At 39.3% G+C, this 20,467-nt stretch overlaps 2 protein-coding genes across 2 annotated transcripts; both read right to left on the bottom strand.

Annotated features, from left to right (window-relative positions):
• Positions 1 to 427: 427 nt before the first annotated feature.
• LOC103406075 (uncharacterized) lies at positions 428 to 17,783 on the bottom strand. The gene is made up of 17 exons (XM_029107980.2): positions 17,581 to 17,783; positions 17,173 to 17,247; positions 15,365 to 15,606; positions 15,132 to 15,197; positions 14,997 to 15,045; positions 14,315 to 14,457; positions 13,468 to 13,569; positions 13,020 to 13,094; positions 12,827 to 12,927; positions 12,647 to 12,728; positions 11,674 to 11,766; positions 3,220 to 3,284; positions 2,810 to 2,822; positions 2,619 to 2,696; positions 1,639 to 1,747; positions 1,396 to 1,540; positions 428 to 1,291 (listed from the first exon to the last, which is right to left on the bottom strand). Exons 3-16 carry the CDS (start codon positions 15,488 to 15,490, stop codon positions 1,443 to 1,445), a joined length of 1,200 nt encoding a protein of 399 aa, XP_028963813.1. The 5' UTR covers positions 15,491 to 15,606; positions 17,173 to 17,247; positions 17,581 to 17,783; the 3' UTR covers positions 428 to 1,291; positions 1,396 to 1,442.
• On the bottom strand, positions 17,236 to 20,431 carry LOC103433948 (uncharacterized). Its single transcript, XM_029105673.1, has 3 exons — positions 20,135 to 20,431; positions 17,581 to 17,748; positions 17,236 to 17,247 (listed from the first exon to the last, which is right to left on the bottom strand). Exons 1-3 carry the CDS (start codon positions 20,429 to 20,431, stop codon positions 17,236 to 17,238), a joined length of 477 nt encoding a protein of 158 aa, XP_028961506.1.
• Between the last annotated feature and the right edge of the window lie 36 nt (positions 20,432 to 20,467).

A 20,467-nucleotide genomic window follows, 5' to 3' on the forward strand; every position in this document is an offset into this window, starting at 1 on the left:
TGATAAATAGACATGATGTGAGAATTTGGATGGGATTCAAATCCCATTTTGTTTACCATTTGGGTCATGTTTTCTGCATTCCTCCCACTATCATTTTTCTCACCCTTCATTTCTCTTCTCACATTTTTATGGACATTTCATTTTTTAACATATTTATAAAAACAATTTTCCTCAACTAAGTATTGATAAATGGACATTTCATTTTTTAAAATTAAAGTGGTCAAACTGACAAATAAGCCTATTGTTGCTAGCCCAAAAGCGAATTTGAATCACATTATTACTAGCTCATTGTGAAGCTAAGTCTACTCTTTCTCTTCGTGTACATAATATCGTTTGTTCAAAAAATAAAAATAAAAATTGGTCAAACTGACAAATATCACCTATTATTGAGAGTCGTTGGTAACTTGGTATGAATTTGCTCATTATATTCATCTTGCAAAAAAGATAGAACTTTATTAAAGTTGAATGACAAGGTTTACATCAGTTGCAAGAATATTAAATAAAAAATCTGGGCCAATTTCATCCCAAAGGAACTCGCCACCATGCTTGGTAGCAAACGAAGCCACCTTGTGAGTAGCAAAATTACCTTCCCGCATAGCGAACCCGAACTTAACAAAATCAAAATGCATAGCTAAAGAATCAATATCAAACAGCACTCCTAGTATTGCATCCCGGCCCATTTGTCTATTAATCATACGAATCAATGATTGGGAGCCGGACTCCACCTCCACCTTTGTGCGGCCGCAATTTCTGCAAAACAGCAGTGCTGGCCTTACGGCAGCAGCCTCAGCAACAATGGTCCCACACCCCCAGCTCGCTTGAAGATCCCAGCAAACTCTCTTAACACCCACCCAAAACCACCCACCCTAGTCTTTGAATTCCAAGCACCAATCTGCTCATTATATTTGGATATATTACTTTCTTTTCTTGTTTTTGTTCCAAATGAAGCACAAGTCTCAACTACTTTTGAATTATTCAAACGCAAAACGGTGACAACAATTTCCATATAAGATAGAAGTGGCATCACCGCCGTTTAAGAGAATCTTCCTTGCAATCGATTGTATTGTATGACCACGTGATGAAAGAGAGAGACACAAGGTGATATACCAATTGAGCATTTCCAGGCGATTATCTTTCTAATTTAACAACCTAGAAAAATAGAAAACCCAATCTCTTGCATATAGTACTATTTTCCACCATGTAGCTCAGATTTAGGCACTAAAGATTGCAGCAGATCCGAGTTCCAACGGTAAGCCAGTTTTACGTCAAGTACTCTTTTTTGTTCAAATATCTACAAAGCAGAAAACCGGTTAAGCAAATGTAGTTTCAGTGGAAGGAAACTGAAAAAACGACGAAACAAAGAAGCAAAATTTGCATAACAAAACAGAGGAAAACCTGTAATGCTGACACTGAACCAAAATCCAGACTGGTTTTACAATTTCTTATCTCTGATCTAACAGACTGGATCGATAAAATTCCTCGTCTAGTATTAGAGGTGGTATACTCCATGCTCCGAGTGGATGTGCAGACGCACTCCCTCCTAAGAATTTCAAATTTCACAACGATCAATGAAACCTGACAGAAAACAAACGAGGATGCAGTTTCACATGTGGTAAAATTAGACCGTAGAAAAGCTACCCTCTTTAGTTGCTTCTACACATCTTCTCTGGTAATTCAAGGACAGCTGTGGATCGAGCCGTTTCAGTAAATTGTTGTACTTCTCTTCAGCCTCAACTATATATTTTGCCTGAAGCAGTAAATAATGGTAGGTGTTTGTGAGAGGAAAAAATAAAGACTGCTGTCAGATTTATTTCGAATTTGACAAAACTCCAATTTAAGTAGAAGCTTAACATCATGACAGGAAGATATTAAAGCTAAACGATATAGCAACAACACTGTGCCAAGAACCAACCATATAAAACCTTTCTATCATTCTCTCAGTCTACCGGAATTAAAGCTTATACATCTAAGGCTGCTGCTGTATGTGTAAGAATACCGAAGATTGATTAAAAAACAAGAAGGCTTACTAATAAATGTTAGCCTTGATAAAAGTCATTGGATTTGTAGTTCTCCATTGATATCTCTAAGGATCTGACCCATATCAACTTGACTTGGTTCTGATTTCTCTGGATTTTTTTTAACAATACCGAGTCGGGGTCTTTCCTAACTGTATAGAATAGGGTAAGTCCCTTCATTTGTTTTTTGTGCTCCTTCGGACCTCTTCTTAGATAGATAATCGCAAGGTTACCTAAGTTCCTCTTCTTGTACTCAAAGTGAATCGGCCAAAACGAAGGTCGATAGGTGTCCATGCATAGCTCAGCGCCCAAGAAAAGTTGCAATCATTGACCGAGTTGATTGAACTGAATCCTTTTTTTAGTGTATACTTTTTACTGAGATCAGAGGTACAGATGCATTATGAGAAACCAAGAGCCTCAGCTCAGGTGGTCTGAAGCTGTGGTATTGCTCGGTATGGTTGTTCAATCTCCAATCCCCCCCCCCCCTCCAAAAAAAAAAAAATCCCCCAGCACACACACAAACCAAGAAGAGAAAAATAAAGAAATCGTTTCATTTACGAAATAAAGAAAACAGTGCGAAAATTAAACGCTTGGCAAACTCACCAGCACAGTTGGTGCAGAAGCTCCATACATTTTGACAAACATGCGCAATATATTGAAACTATTTTCTATTACATCCTCCTGCATGAGGAACCAATAAGGACAAATAAAAATGGGAGGGGATAACTATAACCGGAAAAATAAAAGGGGCAGGATACTTAACAGTTATAAACTCTGCAAATTAAAGAGCTCACCTCATAGTCAAACCTGCAACATCATCCTGTCAACTCAATGGCAAATGATACTGATGATGTGCTTGCAGCAAAAAATTTACCAGTAATAATAACATTAGTTGTTCGCTAATAACAGATAAAGGTAGATGTCAAGTAGCAGAGCACTTAGTATTCCTCGAGAGACAGGACATAGAAACACACGTAGGAATATGTTCATGCATAAGTTTGAAGAAGCTTCACAGGTATTTAGCAAATGCAACGTAACACAGATACAGTCTAGGACAAGAAAATATTCCACCTACATGGAGTTACAAATGGAATGGAACTCAAACATTAATCACGCTGTAAGGGGAAATAATGAGCACTTAGACCTATAAGATGTATTAGGACAGTCGACTGAAAAATAAAACAAAAGCATGAAGGGTACTCACAGATCATCAGCTACCTCAACTAGGAATTCTGAGATTGATAAAAATTCCATATGCAGCTCATCAACCTTAATTACAGATTCAAAGGAGAACACAGTTAACCAAACGAAATATGCGTGTTAAACATTGGTGAGGCCAAAAGAATAAGCTACACCAAACAGACAAAATAACAGCAATTAAAGGTTTGGGACCACTTTGGCACAAGAAGTGATGTGTTTGTGTGTGTGTGGTGGTGGCCGTGGTGGGGGTATTTTTACTACCTTTTATTTGATTTTATTATTGATAGATTTGATAAATCTTTGAGAAGCTAAACTGTTGAAAATGAAAAACTGAAAATTTATTCCTTCTTTTCCATTTTGTTCTTTTTACAAAACATCTAATTGAATTGACAAAACATTGTAAAGATATCATGAATTCATCTGTTTATCAAAAGACAAACCAAGTCCTATGATCTTACGCCTCAATACGGGGAAAAACATCCAACAACAACAACAACAACAAAGCCTTTTCCCACTAAGTGGGGTCGGCTATATGAATCCTAGAACGCCATTGCACTCGGTTTTGTGTCATGTCCTCCGTTAGATCCAAGTACTCAAGTCTTTTCTTAGGGTCTCTTCCAAAGTTTTCCTAGGTCTTCCTCTACCCCTTCGACCCTGAACCTCTGTCCCGTAGTCACATTTTCGAATCGGAGCGTCAGTAGGCCTTCTTTGCACATGTCCAAACCACCGGAACCGATTTTCTCTCATATTTCCTTCAATTTTGGCTACTCCTACTTTACCTCGGATATCCTCATTCCCAATCTTATCATTTCTCGTGTGCCCATACATCCCACGAAGCATCCTCATCTCCGCTACACCCATTTTGTGTACGTGTTGATGCTTCACCGCCCAACATTCTGTGCCATACAACATCGCTGGCCTTATTGCCGTCCTATAAAATTTTCCCTTGAGCTTCAGTGGCCTACGACGGTCACACAACAAGCCGGATGCACTCTTACACTTCATCCATCCAGCTTGTATTCTTCTGTTGAGATCTCCATCTAATTCTCCGTTCTCTTGCAAGATAGATCCTAGGTAGCGAAAACGGTCACTTTTTGTGATCTTCGCTAGATTGCTCCGGTCATTAGTGTGGATAAGTATATAAATGGATAGAGATAGGAAAGCAAACACAAGATGTACGTGGTTCACCCAGATTGGCTACGTCCACGGAATAGAGGAGTTCTCATTAATTGTGAAGGGTTTACAAAAGTACATAGGTTCAAGCTCTCCTTTAGTGAGTACAAGTGAATGATTTAGTACAAATGACATTAGGAAATATTGTGGGAGAATGATCTCGTAACCATGAAACTTAAGTACCGGAGTGTGGTATCGTCTTGACTTGCCTTATCTGTCTCATAGGTAGATGTGGCATCTTCTCAAGAAGTACTCTTCCTCCATCCAGGGGTGGTATCTGTAACTGGTGGAGATGCACAAGGTAATGTATCAATTTCACTTGAAGCTTACTTGTAGTTTCAGGCTTGGTCAAACGTGATACAAACCATGTAGTAGGAGTCCCCCAAGTCGCCGAGCTAAGGTATCTGCTGAAAGAGGTGACAGACAAGGTAAGCAATCAGAGCTCCGGCTGATTGTTCACATTCTCCCTATCTTGCAGGCAGCATGAAGGATAAAGAGAAGAAAAATGAGAAGAGATGATATGGGATACTTTTGCTTTTGAAGAAGTAACTTTCCACAGGCTTATTCTTGAACTGGGCTGGAGGGTTTTTTGGTTTCCTCCAGAGGATAAGGCCGACTGAAGAATTTGAGGGTCAAAACAAGTCCATCAAATCTAGAGTACGTTCGACCCTGCTAATATGGGATACTTTTGCTTTTGACATAGTAGTGGATGTATCGGCACGTGTGCTGTTACGCTTGTCTCCACATGCTTCCTTGTATCCTTCTCACTTGCCCTAGCTGTTCCTCAGGCAGATGTGGTATCTTCCCTGGAAGCATAAGATGTTGAAGATGAGTACTCGAGAGCAATGCCAGGTAAGTAATTCCAGGCAGTCAGTTCTTGGCTGGAAGCTTGATTCCAAGTGCTGACTGATTGCTCTCTTTCTCCTTGTCTTGCAGGTAAGAACAAGGCCAAAGGAAAAGACAGGGAAAAAGCATGATATGGGATATTCTTGCTTTTAACCCTGATGATATGAGATATTCTTGCTCTAGTATAGCTTGTTTACAGAGGTATTATCGGGGGGAAAGAAAGCTGAAAATTTCGAAAGGCTTCGTTGGGAGTGCCCTCTCAGATAAGAGGAAGGGTTGAGCATTTTTGCAGGTCTGCCTGTCCGTTGGGGATGGAGGTCGACATATATAGGAGTCTCCCTAACATCAAGTAATAATGCTATTCCTTTACCCTGCTTGGTCATAGCACGGTAGTGGGAGCTGTCAGCTTCACATGTTTTAACTCTGTCAGAGCACTTTGAAAAAGTGGTCTGTGGTATCTGGAAAGCTGATGTTGCGTGTGAAGATTACAGACAAGCTTTATCCAAGGAGATCCAGCTCTTGAAGTTGGGAAAGTGGTGCCTCTTTGGTTTTCGAACAAGCAATCCTGTCGGGGATCTGGCTCTCGAGATTCGGAGAACGATGCCTCTTCGATTTTTGAGAAAGCAATCATGCTGGGGGTCTGGCTCTCGAGATTCGGAGAGCGGTGTCTCTTCGATTTTTGAGAAAGTAATCATGTTGAGAGTCTGGCTCTCGAGATTCGGAGGGCGGTGCCTCTTCGATTTTGGAGCAAGCAATCTTGTTAGGAGTGTTTTCTCGAATGTGAGTAAAGGTTGGGCATGTTTGCTAGTCTACCTTGTCACGAAGCACAGAGGTTGACACACAGGGACTTTCCAATTATCCAGCAGTGGTACTGTTCCTTTACCCTCTCTTTGATTTTTGAGAAAGTAATCATGTTGGGAGTCTGGCTCTCGAGATTCGGAGGGCGGTGCCTCTTCGATTTTGGAGCAAGCAATCTTGTTGGGAGTGTTTTCTCGAATGTGAGTAAAGGTTGGGCATGTTTGCTAGTCTACCTTGCCACGGAGCACAGAGGTTGACACACAGGAACTTTCCAATTATCCAGCAGTGGTACTGTTCCTTTACCCTCTCTTCGATTTTTGAGAAAGTAATCATGTTGAGAGTCTGGCTCTCGAGATTCGGAGGGCGGTGCCTCTTCGATTTTGGAGCAAGCAATCTTGTTGGGAGTGTTTTCTCGAATGTGAGTAAAGGTTGGGCATGTTTGCTAATCTACCTTGCCACGAAGCACAGAGGTTGAGACACCGGGACTTTCCAATTATCCAGCAGTGGTACTGTTCCTTTACCCATGTGGGTAATAATATGGTAGCTAGACCTTCAAAATTTATGTGTCTAAACTTTGGTAGTGTTGTTTCTTTGCTATTCTTTTACCCTTCTTGGTCAGAGCGATGTAGCGGGAGCTGCAAGCTTCACGTGTCTCAACTTTGTCAGAGAACTTTGGCAAAGTTATCTGTGGTACCCATGAGCTACTGTTGCGTGTGGGAAGTGGGTGATTGAACAGTACGATTCATGTGCTTTCTACTTCGCCAGAAATCTTCGACAGAATGCCCATAATTTCCGCAAAGCTGAGTGTGCGTGTGACAGGTGTTGACGAGGCTGGAAAAGTAGGTGCCTCTTCGATTTCTGAGATCGGCCCTCGTGGTCTCTGAGCAGCCCAGCTTTTGAGAAAGCAAGCCTCTTCGATTTCTAAGATCGGCCTTTGTGGTCTTTGAGCAGCCCAGCTTTTGAGAAAGCTAACGCCTCTTCGATTTCTGAGATCGACCCTCGTGGTCTCTGAGCAGCCCAGCTTTTGAGAAAGCAAACGCCTCTTCGATTTCTGAGCAGGCGCCTCTTCGATTTCTGAAGCTTCGTCGAGTGCAGATTTTTATAGGGGCTGACATTAAGTTCCAAAGCACACTTGAATATCCACCAGTAGAAGCTTCATTCTTGCACTTCTAAGATCTTGATTTGTCCGACCTCTTCTCTCTTCAACACCTTTGAAAATGTCTGGCCCCTCCGACCGTCGTTTTGACTTGAACCTTGTTGAAGAGGTAGCCCCGCCTTCTCCAGACAACATATGGCGCCCATCCTTCGTCTCCCCTACTGGTCCTCTTACCGTTGGGGATTCCGTGATGAAGAATGATATGACCGCTGCGGTAGTGGCCAGGAACCTTCTCACTCCCAAAGATAACAGACTACTTTCCAAACGGTCTGATGAGTTTGCTGTTAAGGATTCTCTGGCTCTCAGTGTTCAGTGTGCAGGTTCTGTGTCTAATATGGCCCAACGCCTATTTGCTCGAACCCGCCAAGTTGAATCATTGGCGGCTGAAGTGATGAGTCTCAAACAGGAGATTAGAGGGCTCAAGCATGAGAATAAACAGTTGCACCGGCTCGCACATGACTATGCTACAAACATGAAGAGGAAGCTTGACCAGATGAAGGAATCTGATGGTCAGGTTTTACTTGATCATCAGAGATTTGTGGGTTTGTTCCAAAGGCATTTATTGCCTTCGTCTTCTGGGGCTGAACCGCGTAATGAAGCTCCAAATGATCAACCTCTGATGCCTCCTCCTTCTAGGGTTCTATCCAGTACTGAGGCTCCAAATGATCCCCCTCCGGTGCCTTCTCTTTCTGGGGCTTTACCGACTGCTGAGACTTCTTCTAAGCAACCTTTGTGAAGGCTCCCTCTTGTTTGTTTATTTTGACTCAAGTATATGTACATATTTGTAACTGATCGGGGATATCAATAAATCAGCTTTCCTTCATTTCAACGTATTGTGTTAAATACACCAAAGCCTTCTTCGTTAAGTTCTTTGAATTTTCTTTTGTTGAAGCTTTGTGAGTGGAGCATGTAGGTTGAGGTAGTGTTCCCTTAATTTTCCGAGTGAGGAAAACTTCTCGGTTGGAGACTTGTAAAATCCAAGTCACTGAGTGGGATCGGCTATATGAATCTTAGAACGCCATTGTGTTCTGTCATGTGTCATGTCCTCCGTTAGATCCAAATACTCTAAGTCTTTTCTTAGGGTCTCTTCCAAAGTTTTCCTAGGTCTTCCTCTACCCCTTCGGCCCTGAACCTCTGTCCCATAGTCGCATCTTCTAATCGGAGCGTCAGTAGGCCTTCTTTGCACATGTCCAAACCACCGTAACCGATTTTCTCTCATCTTTCCTTCAATTTCGGCTACTCCTACTTTACCTCGGATATCCTCATTCCTAATCTTATCCTTTCTCGTGTGCCCACACATCCAACGAAGCATTCTCATCTCCGCTACACCCATTTTGTGTACGTGTTGATGCTTCACCGCCCAACATTCTGTGCCATACAGCATCGCCGGCCTTATTGCCGTCCTATAAAATTTTTCCTTGAGCTTCAGTGGCATACGGCTGTCACACAACACGCCGGATGCACTCTTCCACTTCATCCATCCAGCTTGTATTCTATGGTTGAGATCTCCATCTAATTCTCCGTTCTTTTGCAAGATAGATCCTAGGTAACGAAAACGGTCGCTCTTTGGTATTTCTTGATCTCCGATCCTCACCCCTAACTCGTTTTGGCCTCCATTTGCACTGAACTTGCACTCCATATATTCTGTCTTTGATCAGCTTAGGCGAAGACCTTTAGATTCCAACACTTCTCTCCAAAGGTTAAGCTTTGCATTTACCCCTTCCTGAGTTTCATCTATCAACACTATATCGTCTGCGAAAAGCATACACCAAGGAATATCATCTTGAATATGTCCTGTTAACTCATCAATTACCAACGCAAAAAGGTAAGGACTTAAGGATGAGCCTTGATGTAATCCTACAGTTATGGGAAAGCTTTCGGTTTGTCCTTCATGAGTTCTTACGGCAGTCTTTGCTCCTTCATACATATCCTGTATAGCTTGGATATATGCTACTCGTACTCCTTTCTTCTCTAAAACCCTCCAAAGAATGTCTCTTGGGACCCTATCATACGCTTTTTCCAAATCTATAAAGACCATGTGTAAATCCTTTTTCCCATCTCTATATCTTTCCATCAATCTTCGTAAGAGATAGATTGCCTCCATGGTTGAGCGCCCTGGCATGAACCCGAATTGGTTGTCCGAAACCCGTGTCTTTTGCCTCAATCTATGCTCAATGACTCTCTCCCAGAGCTTCATTGTATGACTCATTAGCTTAATACCCCTATAGTTCATGCAATTTTGTACATCGCCCTTATTCTTGTAGATAGGCACCAAAGTGCTCGTTCGCCACTCATTTGGCATCTTCTTCGTTTTCAAAATCCTATTGAAAAGGTCAGTGAGCCATGTTATACCTGTCTCTCCCAAAACTTTCCACACTTCGATTGGTATATCGTCTGGGCCTACTTCCTTTCTATGCTTCATCTTCTTCAAAGCTACAACCACTTCTTCCTTCCGGATTCTACGATAAAAAGAGTAGTTTCTACACTCTTCTGAGTTACTCAACTCCCCTAAAGAAGCACTCCTTTCATGTCCTTCATTGAAAAGATTATGAAAATAACCTTTCCATCTGTCTTTAACCGCGTTCTCTGTAGCAAGAACCTTTCCATCCTCATCCTTGATGCACCTCACTTGGTTTAGGTCCCTTGTCTTCTTTTCCCTTGCTCTAGCTAGTTTATAGATATCCAACTCTCCTTCTTTGGTATCTAGTCGCTTATACATATCGTCATAAGCCGCTAACTTAGCTTCTCTCACAGCTTTCTTCGCCTCTTGCTTCGCTTTTCTATACCTTTCACCATTTTCATCGGTCCTATCCTTGTATAAGGCTTTACAACATTCCTTCTTAGCCTTCACCTTTGTTTGTACCTCCTCATTCCACCACCAAGATTCCTTTTGGTGTGGGGCAAAGCCCTTGGACTCTCCTAATACCTCTTTTGCTACTTTTCGGATACAACTAGCCATGGAATCCCACATTTGGTTAGCTTCCCCCTCTCTATCCCACACACACTGGGTGATTACTTTCTCTTTGAAAATGGCTTGTTTTTCTTCTTTTAGATTCCACCATCTAGTCCTTGGGCACTTCCAAGTCTTGTTCTTTTTTCTCACTCTTTTGATATGTACATCCATCACCAACAAGCGATGTTGATTAGCCACGCTCTCTCCTGGTATAACTTTGCAATCCTTACAGGTTATACGATCCCCTTTCCTCATTAGAAGAAAATCTATTTGTGTTTTTGACGACCCACTCTTGTAGGTGATCACATGTTCTTCTCTCTTCTTAAAGAAGGTGTTGGCTAAGAAGAGATCATATGCCATTGCAAAATCCAAGATAGCTTCCCCATCCTCGTTTCTCTCCCCAAAACCATGGCCACCATGAAAACCTCCATAGTTGCCTGTCTCCCTGCCCACGTGTCCATTTAAATCTCCTCCTATAAATAACTTCTCCGTATGAGCAATTCCTTGCACCAAGTCTCCAAGGTCTTCCCAAAATTTCTCCTTCGAACTCGTATCCAACCTACTTGAGGTGCGTACGCACTAATCACATTGATAAGTTCTTGTCCTATTACAATCTTGATTGCCATGATTCTATCTCCTACCCTCTTGACATCTACAACATCTTGTGTCAAGGTCTTGTCCACGATGATGCCAACACCGTTTCGCGTTCTATTTGTGCCCGAATACCATAGTTTAAACCCTGAGTTTTCTAGATCCTTTGCCTTACGACCAACCCACTTAGTTTCTTGTAGGCACATAATATTTATCCTTCTCCTCACCATAACTTCTACTACTTCCATAGATTTTCCCGTCAAGGTTCCTATATTCCACGTTCCTAAACGCATTTTGCTCTCTTGAACTCTACCCTTCTGTCCTAGCTTCTTCACCCTTCCCCGTCTAATAGGATCAAAGTACTTCTTTTGTGTGTCCCGTGTAAAGTTGATAGGAGCATATGCTCCCAAACAACTTTGAGTGGAGTCGTTCGAAAAGAAGTTTCTATAGCCCCCTTGCTCATTTAACACTGCATCCGGGTGCCGATGGAGATACAGCGACCCTTGCTCACTTATCACTGTGCTCGGGCCACACAGCGCGCCACTTACGGGTGACGCCCTAGCTTTAGCGCAATTTCGTTCTGGATTCATTTTCATAAGGATTCGACGTAATCATGGAGTGCCGGCTGTCGACTACCTGACGCCCTCCCCCTCCTCCTTTATCCGGGCTTGGGACCGGCAATGTAAGATAAACTTACACGGCGGAGTTCAATACGGGGAAAAACATCCATGCCACAATTTTGTTCAATTTAAGAATGACATACAGTGAAAATATTTATTTATGAACAATTTAGATGTCATCAACGAAATTGACATGGACACACATATACATAAATATGCATACGCTACATGTAAACACAGATATATACAAAGAAAAGCAATCTAAAATCAGTATGAGGTTATTCACTATGAAAATGGATACAAATATACAAGCTACTATACCTCTTCACCCCTAATCTGGTACAGTAAAAGATTCAGCACACGATAATCAAAGGATTTCAGATGAATTGCCTTTACAACATCTTCAACAACTATCTGCATTCCAATTTTTATCATCAGCTTAAAAATGAAACCTTGAACATGCCTATGCTTCACTGCTATATAACTCCTATAAATTGAATGAACCTAAAATGAGTTTCTACAAGTACAAAATTTATAACCAGTAAACCCTCAATACCTCAAATTAAAAGTGAAAATTAAACAAGAGAAGTACAATCTGTAGTTATATCAACTTGGTGACTTTTGCAGTGGCAACAAGATGCAGGAGGTTGGTACTTGAAACAATTGGGTCTTTGTACAGGACAATCCAAGGTTTGGATGTGTCAAGTCAGCTACTTATTAAGCCAATAAACTAAAATAATATAAGTTATATTTAACTTCATAAAACTACTGAATCACACACTGTTGAGATAGGTGGCTGAGAATGGAAAAGTTTTGCCGTATTAATTTAGAGTTAGAAAAACATAGATATATTTAAAATTACGTGGTGCTGCATTGCCTTGATTGTCGATGCAAATTAAACGAGACTATATTTTCTCAAAGCAGGTATGTTCATAGGCACAATGGGGTAACTTGAATGTACCCCAAGCAATCAAATCATTTCTCATCTCCCTTGGTTCTCTCTTTCAGTTTCTTCTTATTGCCATATGTTATTTTTGAAACCAAGGAGACCTGTTATACATCATTTTAGAGTAAAAGTCCTATTCTATGTTACTTTGAAATGAGTTACCTGCTAAAATTATCCACCCTAGATTAGTGGTTCAACAACCTTTTGCACTGTCATAACATTATATAACCTACACGTAACAAATGCACAGTTTGTGTTTTTTTACGAGAAATTTCTGCACCAAGTTCTGATAAACATGTTGAAATCAACAAAATTAAAAAAATTAATAACACCAGATAATATCCGTACCTCCATTTTATTCATCAGTGCATAACAAAGCTTTCTTTCCAGCGCCCAATACTCTTCTCCAGATTTAAACTCATCTTGCATCCTGATTCCATTAAACGGAAGTGCAACAAACAAGATAAGTTCAGAGTTCTTTTATCTTCCCCCAAGAAAAGAATAAAATCAGAAAGCACGATGCAGTACCTCTTTGTCAAAAGGCCATGACATTCAAGTGCACATGACAGTGGTCTGAATGGCGCACCCTTAAATGCACTTGCACACCGAGCAATTAGCCACTGACCTTCCTGCATCCCAAAAGATATTTGGTCAAGTAAAAGTTACTTAGCTAAAATAATTTTGTGATTACTTCTCCCAAGTTCTTAGCAGTTAGCACTACCGCCTCAGTTCCTCTTTCTGAAATGGTCAATTCACTGCTTGCTGCATGAAGTGTCTTCTCATTCAAAGCATCAAGCTGTAATAATGAAACCATGATGGTAAGAGAAAGCAACAAAAGGGAAGGAATATAGAAACTCAACAACCAGAGATCAAGTGGTGACAACTCTATTCATCATACCGTTGCATAATGAATAAATCAAGGTTGGAATTTCTTAAAAAAATAAAAATAAAAACAATCACTATTTTCAAAGTAGTCCTTTTTTGTTTCAAAACGTTACGAACAAGAAGAACGTCCGACAAGTTCAATAACAAAACCATTCTGGAAGATGCTTTGATTCATCACTTCCCCTTGTGGGAAAAAACAAGAACAGAACAAAGAGAACCTTTTTCTCGTAAAGAAAAAGGGAAAAAAATAACACGGAATTTCATTGCACAACTGTGATTACTACCTGATAAATGTAACTTTCTGTGAATGAAAGCATAGGTAGATATTGGAATATTGACTGTGGTTTGTTTATATCCATTCCATGGAACATAAAATAAGATCTGCACTGAAAAAAAAAGAGTTCAAGATTACAACACCACCTGACCAAATTATTTTATAGTTGACAATTGACACACATTGATGGTGAATTTTTGCCAGAAGGCATACAATTGTATGTAGGGGGAAAGATAACCGGTAGCATACAACTATACTGCTGCAAAATCTGACTACTGTATCAGCTTTTCAGAGACATAAATAGCAAGATATACATAATGTTCAATTATGGGTTAAGTGATATATCATAAACTTATGAAGGGAGCACACGAAATTATTGCATCCCTTGAAAATTGTATCAATCGACTATTTACCACAGAACATCATACTAAAACTCCTACTTTAAGAAACATTTAATTTTCTTATAAAAAAAAGGTGGTAAATGAGGTTGTTGATCTAAGTTTCTAGATGACTTTACCTTCAAAAACTTAGACAAAATATAAGATATGCATATAATACTATCAGATATACATATAATCTGCATTCTCCATGGGCAACCAAATTGCCCAGTAAAAATTTGATACAGAAAGTAAAAGTTGAAGATTGGGATTGGTAAGCTTGACATGTTAGCTTTACTACTAAGAAATCTGCAATTAGTCATTCCTTCATCCTACAACTCAGTGCTCACTAATTAATATTCATTGCATAAAATATTGCCTAATCCAACACATACATATATAAATACATATAATACATATAATATATATATATATAGATATATAATGTAGGATCTATCTTCAACAACAAAGCCTGCTTACAAAATCTTCAAGGGTAGAATTTGCTCGTTGCATTGCGTCCAGTCCAACCATAGCCATCTCTTCAAAATCAGTGTGCAATGAACTAGACTCCAGCTTATGGCCACAGTCAAACTGCAAAGCATTTTCACAATTTTCTCCATGGCCTGCAAAAATGCAAAAGCATGGATCATACCATATTGTTTTACTTTTTCTTTCTTTTTTTTTTTTTTTTTCTTTTTTTGCCAAAAGCTATTGCAATACGTGAAGAAACTTCTATATACTTGTCCCAAACAAAATTAGGCAAATCAGCTCACAGAGAATGAGCATCAAGAAGAAGACTGAAAGGTCATAAGACAACGTAACTTAGGTGCAACCAAAATCAAGAATACAAAGATCACATATTCACACTTAGGATTGCACTCACAATGCTAATACTCAAAACCTCATAAAAATGCAACACAGGGAGAATGGTAATTCTCTCCACGCGTTCCTTTCCCAATTACACCTTTCAGAAACATAAATGTACAAAAAGTGTAAACCCTATCTTGGCAAAACCAAACCAGCACGAAATAATGTTGAGCACGCGCACCTAATGAACCCATTAACCTACTCCAATAATCAGACTATCTTTTAAAGTATCGGATCCTATTAACGCAACGGAAATCAATTAAGTGTCGAATGCACAAAGTACGGGGGTGTTTACCTTCGCCGGTAATGCATTTGGATGCTTCCTCAAGAAATGCAGCAGAAATCTGTGAAACAAGTAAAGTAAGCACACCCTATTTCTGATGATATCCAAAAATTAAACAAAATCAGATAATCATAATACAGTGCTTACCCTTGGCATATATTCTGAAACCAAACTGCACTTTTTCCCCAAATCAAGCTCTCCACATGGTTGTTCCTTTGCCATACCATTTCCAAAAATAAAATAAAATTAATCACAAAATTAATAAAATTTAGTTCCTATGTAAAATTAAGAAAACAATTATATTAAAAACTAAAGGTGAATAATTGAATTTAAAACTTGAAAATTAAAAATGTTGGAAGGAGCAAAAGTTGGAAGAATACTAGGAAGAGGATGAGCTTGGCGAGAAAGGAACTCGAGTCGTCATGCGACGACGTCGTTAGAAGGCCTCGAGATTGTAAAAACGTCAGCATTCTCTGGACATCTTCCAGTTTCCTCAATTCCTCCATCTCTTTCGCACTCAAAGTCTCTCTGCAAGTAGCGGACTGGTATTCTCTGTACTTGCAGTGCTTCGTGAGCCGATACCCGCGCTAGAAGAAGGCTGCTCATACGGCGTCGTAAAGAACTTGCAATGAACAATACAAATAACAAGAGAGCTCAAAGATTAGGGGTGGGTCCCCTCTCTTTAATAATAATACATTTTTAAAATACTAGTTTAGTTTATTAACCAAAAGAAATGAATCGTCTATCTATTTACTATAGTTTAATGCTAAATGTTCTTAGTTTTATTGATTGTTTTTTACTTGCAAAAATGATCCTTACATAGTAATTTATAATATGATTGGTTACTGGTTTCACTTATAAGCACGAAGTTCTGTGACTCAGTCACAGAATTTTGAGTAGGAATTTGTACTAATCCTTGAGTAGTCTAGCATTATCCATAAAAGAAGGGAAAAAAACAAGGAAACAATGTATGATAACTTTGCAGTGCTAAAAGCTATTTCTATATTGTAATGCTAATAACTATTCCCAGCGTAAGCATATTCATATTACTCTTTTTCTGTCTATAAATTTCTTAACGTGGAGAGTGTTGGTGTAGTTTGGCCCGATACTAGCAAAAGGGACGCGGTTGGACAATTTGGGCCATGATATGTCAAGATAAAACAAGGTCAATTGGGCATTGGTCCACTTGAGTATTGCACTCATTTCTCTCATCTTTGCGTCTAACCAAAAAGAGAATTAAAATTAAAAATGAAATGATGATCAAACAGCTCAAAGTTTGACCTAGGTAAGCCTCACCCTGACCGATATAGGGGCCAAACATTATGAGATAATCAGGTTTTGAAGATTTGGTTAGAAGCCGACAACACTACACGAGACCAAGATGAACCTGCAAACCAGAAATATATGAACTGTGTCAAGAAATAGGATGACTACGCAACTGACAATTACACAACACGAGCGAGGCTCAAATGGTTGCACTTCTGTTTTACAATTATACTTTCTTTGTTGATTATCCTTTACCACCCAGCACTGCATACATCCAACAAGCCTAAGAAACTTTTCTCTTGGCTGAAAACCCGATACCCCCCGCGACAAAGCTGCATCGACAATTGTTTGAGAGGAATACAAACCCGCGTATTTGGCTTGTCATTAACAATGTTGGAATACTGATTACGTGAGAATTTGTGGCTCCAAAATCCTTGGAAGTCTGCTTTGCTTCCATCCAAAAACTATGGGCTGGTTTGGTATTGCTGTGCTTTGAAAAAAGCTGCTGTGAGAATAAGCGGTTGTGCTGTGAGAATAAGCGGCTGTGAAATAAATGAGCAGAGTGTTTGGTAAACTTTTTTGTAAAAGTGCTTTTGGAAAAAAAAACAGTCTAATAGTGGGTCTTTTCATTAAAGAAGCACTGTAGCTCCGTGTGCTTTGAAAAAAAACCAGTTTTCCAAAGCTGCAAATAGCAGCTTCAGCTTTTTCCTTTGATTTCAACTTATTCTCACAGCAGCTTCCAAAATAAGCCCTTTTTTTTTAGTTTACCAAACACCTAAAACCCTCACAGCTTTTTTTCATGGGTGCTTTTTTTAAGCACCTCACTCCCAAACTAGGTCTATATTTGGTGGGCTTCCTTCTGTTTTGAATCCTCCTCGCTTGAATTAGGTACTACGGTGGTACTTTGTTAATTGTTGTGTACCTGTCTACTTTCCCGAACCTTCCCAGAAGTCGCAATTGCAAGAATTAGCTCAAGTTGTTTTTGCTACTGCTCATCCTGCATATAACAATTGGTGAAACATAAAAAATCGAACCTCACAATAAATAAATAATTTTTTGCTAACTAAGAGAATTCATGACAGATTTGAAAAGAAAATAAGTGTCCAATCACAAACAGATGGAAACACTCGGAAAGTCCAATAACCTTGGCATTTTAGCTTGTAAAAGGGACAATAACCAAACTAATCAACGATCTTTTTCTACCAGCTGAATCACTAATGGAAGAACTCCATGGAAGTTAATATATTATTCCCAAAATCATTGAAAACAGTCAATTCTCAATGGAAGTCCATGGAAGTTTATCCACCACCCGGGAATGGAGAACACTCACCTGCATAGCCAGCAAAACCTTTTGAATTTCTCCAAGCTCTTTTTCCAAAATGTCTTCTTGTGCTGCTAATACTCGAGTGGCCTCATAATTCTTTTGAGCCAAAGCTGTAGTCCTCAGAAACAACAAAATAGTTAGATGATGTACAAGATAATCAACTTGCAATATTATCTGATACAAGTTTATTGATACTTTAATCAAACAACATTGAACTATTTCTGCATTTCAACATCGTAAATTGATCCATTTTTCAGGGTTAGCAGTAAAAGTCCATAAGTCCTAACCATTTAAACCTGTCACATGCTCATAGCCAAAGAGCCTTGAGTATTTTGTTTTACCAACTTTACCCATGTTGCTTACCACTGATATCATTACCCACATTATCTTGCATCTGCCAGTAGGTGTCCAAAGTTCTTTAAACATGTTCTAATCAGCTGCAAAAGGGTCTACAGTTCGACAAAATTATTTCAGGAGCTACAATAGATTCAACAGAACCAAATTCCAGGAAGTTCATTGGGTTCTGACTTTGAGTCTTTGAGTGTCTAGGGTCTACAGTTCGACAAAATTATTTCAGGAGCTACAATAGATTCAACAGAACCAAATTCCAAGAAGTTCATTGGGTTCTAACTTTGAGTCTTTGAGTGTCTTTGTTTGCATGGATATGAACTTTGACATTCCACAATGATTAATGGTCATGCAGGGAAAGGAGAACAATGCGTCCTTTTTTTTTGCTGTGGGGAGAGAGTAGCTGAAAAGCCTGAAAATAGGATTTGGTCACCAGGCAAACATACTGATGACGATGAAATGGGTTGCCTCTTTTGCCTGTACAGATCACCACAGAACTTGGGAATTCTGAATAGCTATTATTATTTTACAGATCTATTTTATTATTCTTCATGAAAAGAATCCTAGCATATTCAGCAGTTGGGCCAAGCATATACCCATACACGACAATCTTCCTTTATTTATAACCGTTACTCATACTTGATTGGGAACAACATGTTAAGCATCCACTAGTATCCAGTTACCATACAGATATTACATCCAATGTTATCTGCCCTAAAAATTCCAATGGACCAAAATTGAGTAAATAACATATACCAGATGCCATATGTTCAAAGAGATATTAGCTTCTTTTTTCCCTTTTTTCTTTGGGGGGATAGGAGAGAGTCTTGAACTCAGGAGCACTTTTGTGCAGAGACTCTAAGAGGTGCTTCATGAGATAGTTTCACATGTTTACAAGTAAGCACATAAAGTCCTCACCTTGTTCAGCACTCTAAAATGATACACTAATTTGACCACTAAAATCGTACAGCATTAGCTTTTACGTAGTATCTGTTTCCATATTTTAAGGGATCTGATTTAAGGGATATACAAGTACTGCAAAACTATAACCTGCAAAGAAAATAAACATGTACCTTAAATCATAGGCACATGCCAATATTATCACACACACACACACACACACACTAATTGCAATGCGCCAAACTTAGCCTGATGCAAGTTAGAATCATGGACTTCACCCTTATTTTGAGCTTAATGATGACAAAAGCAAACAAAGGCGTTAAACAAACAGGGAATGATGGGTTTCCACAAGTAACTTCAAATTTTGACTTAAATCATAACCAGTTAATCAATGAAAGTGGTGGCGATTATTAGACAGAATAAAACCAACAAGGGTGTGGTGATGTAATACACAAAATTTAGACACCATTCGAACAATGAGTTTAATCCTACTAAGCTATAACGAACATATTCTAGCCATGTTACCTTCCAATAATAAAAATAACCAATCTCAATCTTTTTAAGATACTTCACATTTATGGGCGTTGTATTGAACATTTAGGTGGAGAAAACTCAATCAATTGGACACAGACAGATGAAAGATCCAAAAGTGAGCATATACTATAATTTCCACAATTTGACAAATAACAAAATGAGTTATTCAAAAACCAACAGCACGAAGCTCCCAATCAAATAGTCACTAACTTAACCATATATTGTGTATCACATATTCTTGTTCCCTCAGAGGTAAGTCTATATAGGGAACTTAAAAAGTAACAGATAACTCAATCGATACAACTATTAAATGTGCAATCAAGTTATATTGCATCGCATTGGAGCTATGACATTTTGGGTTCATATCAAGTACTAGTCAAGAGTAACTCAATATGTTTAGTTTAAAATGTAAGATAACCAGAAACTAAACCAATATACACACTAATCATGTCATTTTCGAGTTACTACATATTACTTATGAACAGAAACTCAAACAAAACTATAACCTCATATCATTTTTGCCTTTGTACTAAACTATAATCAACCTTAACCCACTACACTATAATCAAACATTCTTATCAATTTATACATTTCCCGTGAGAAAGGAAAATTTCTAAAGCAAGCAATTTACATGCCAACTAGAAAGGCAAATTCTCGTAAAAAAATTCAAGTATTTTCATTTTTATATCAAACAATGGTTCTCCGAAAAGGTTGTGTACATTAAAATAAACAGAAAACCATACGCCAAACTTATTAATCATCCAAAATTTGACATCACCTCAGCAATGGGCTCCTTCAAAGCCTTACGGGTAACCCGAAACCGTATCCCCAATTTCTCAAGCTGCCTTGACAAGACACACATGATTGTGGCTGAGCTCCTCAAATCCTCCTCCAATTTCTCAATTCTCTCAAACAAATTCACCTCCATCCCGCCCTTCACCGACTCCCTACACATCCACCTCCACTGCAGCCGCTGAATCCACGCCCCAATCCCAACAACCATTACCAACGCCAGGGCCCAAGACGCTAGACCCCAGTTTCCCATTGCCACAAAAGACGTCTTATTTAAGCTCATAGCCGCGCAATTCATAGCGAAACCCATCGAAACAAC

The sequence above is a fragment of the Malus domestica genome, chromosome 01 (assembly GCF_042453785.1).
Source record: "Malus domestica chromosome 01, GDT2T_hap1".
NCBI lineage: Eukaryota > Viridiplantae > Streptophyta > Magnoliopsida > Rosales > Rosaceae > Malus > Malus domestica.

Excerpts from the sequence above, each read along its gene's own strand:
- LOC103406075 (XM_029107980.2), bottom strand. The coding sequence starts at position 15,490 with ATGGAGGAATTGAGGAAACTGGAAGATGTCCAGAGAATGCTGACGTTT. Across the intron at positions 12,928-13,019 it reads CAGAAAGAGGAACTGAGGCG|GAAGGTCAGTGGCTAATTGC; the intron begins GTAGTGCTAACT and ends TTTGGGATGCAG. Across the intron at positions 1,748-2,618 it reads CTTCTGCACCAACTGTGCTG|GCAAAATATATAGTTGAGGC; the intron begins GTGAGTTTGCCA and ends TTACTGCTTCAG.
- LOC103433948 (XM_029105673.1), bottom strand. The coding sequence starts at position 20,431 with ATGAGCTTAAATAAGACGTCTTTTGTGGCAATGGGAAACTGGGGTCTA. Across the intron at positions 17,749-20,134 it reads TGAAGGAGCCCATTGCTGAG|ATAATATTGCAAGTTGATTA; the intron begins GTGATGTCAAAT and ends AACTTGTATCAG.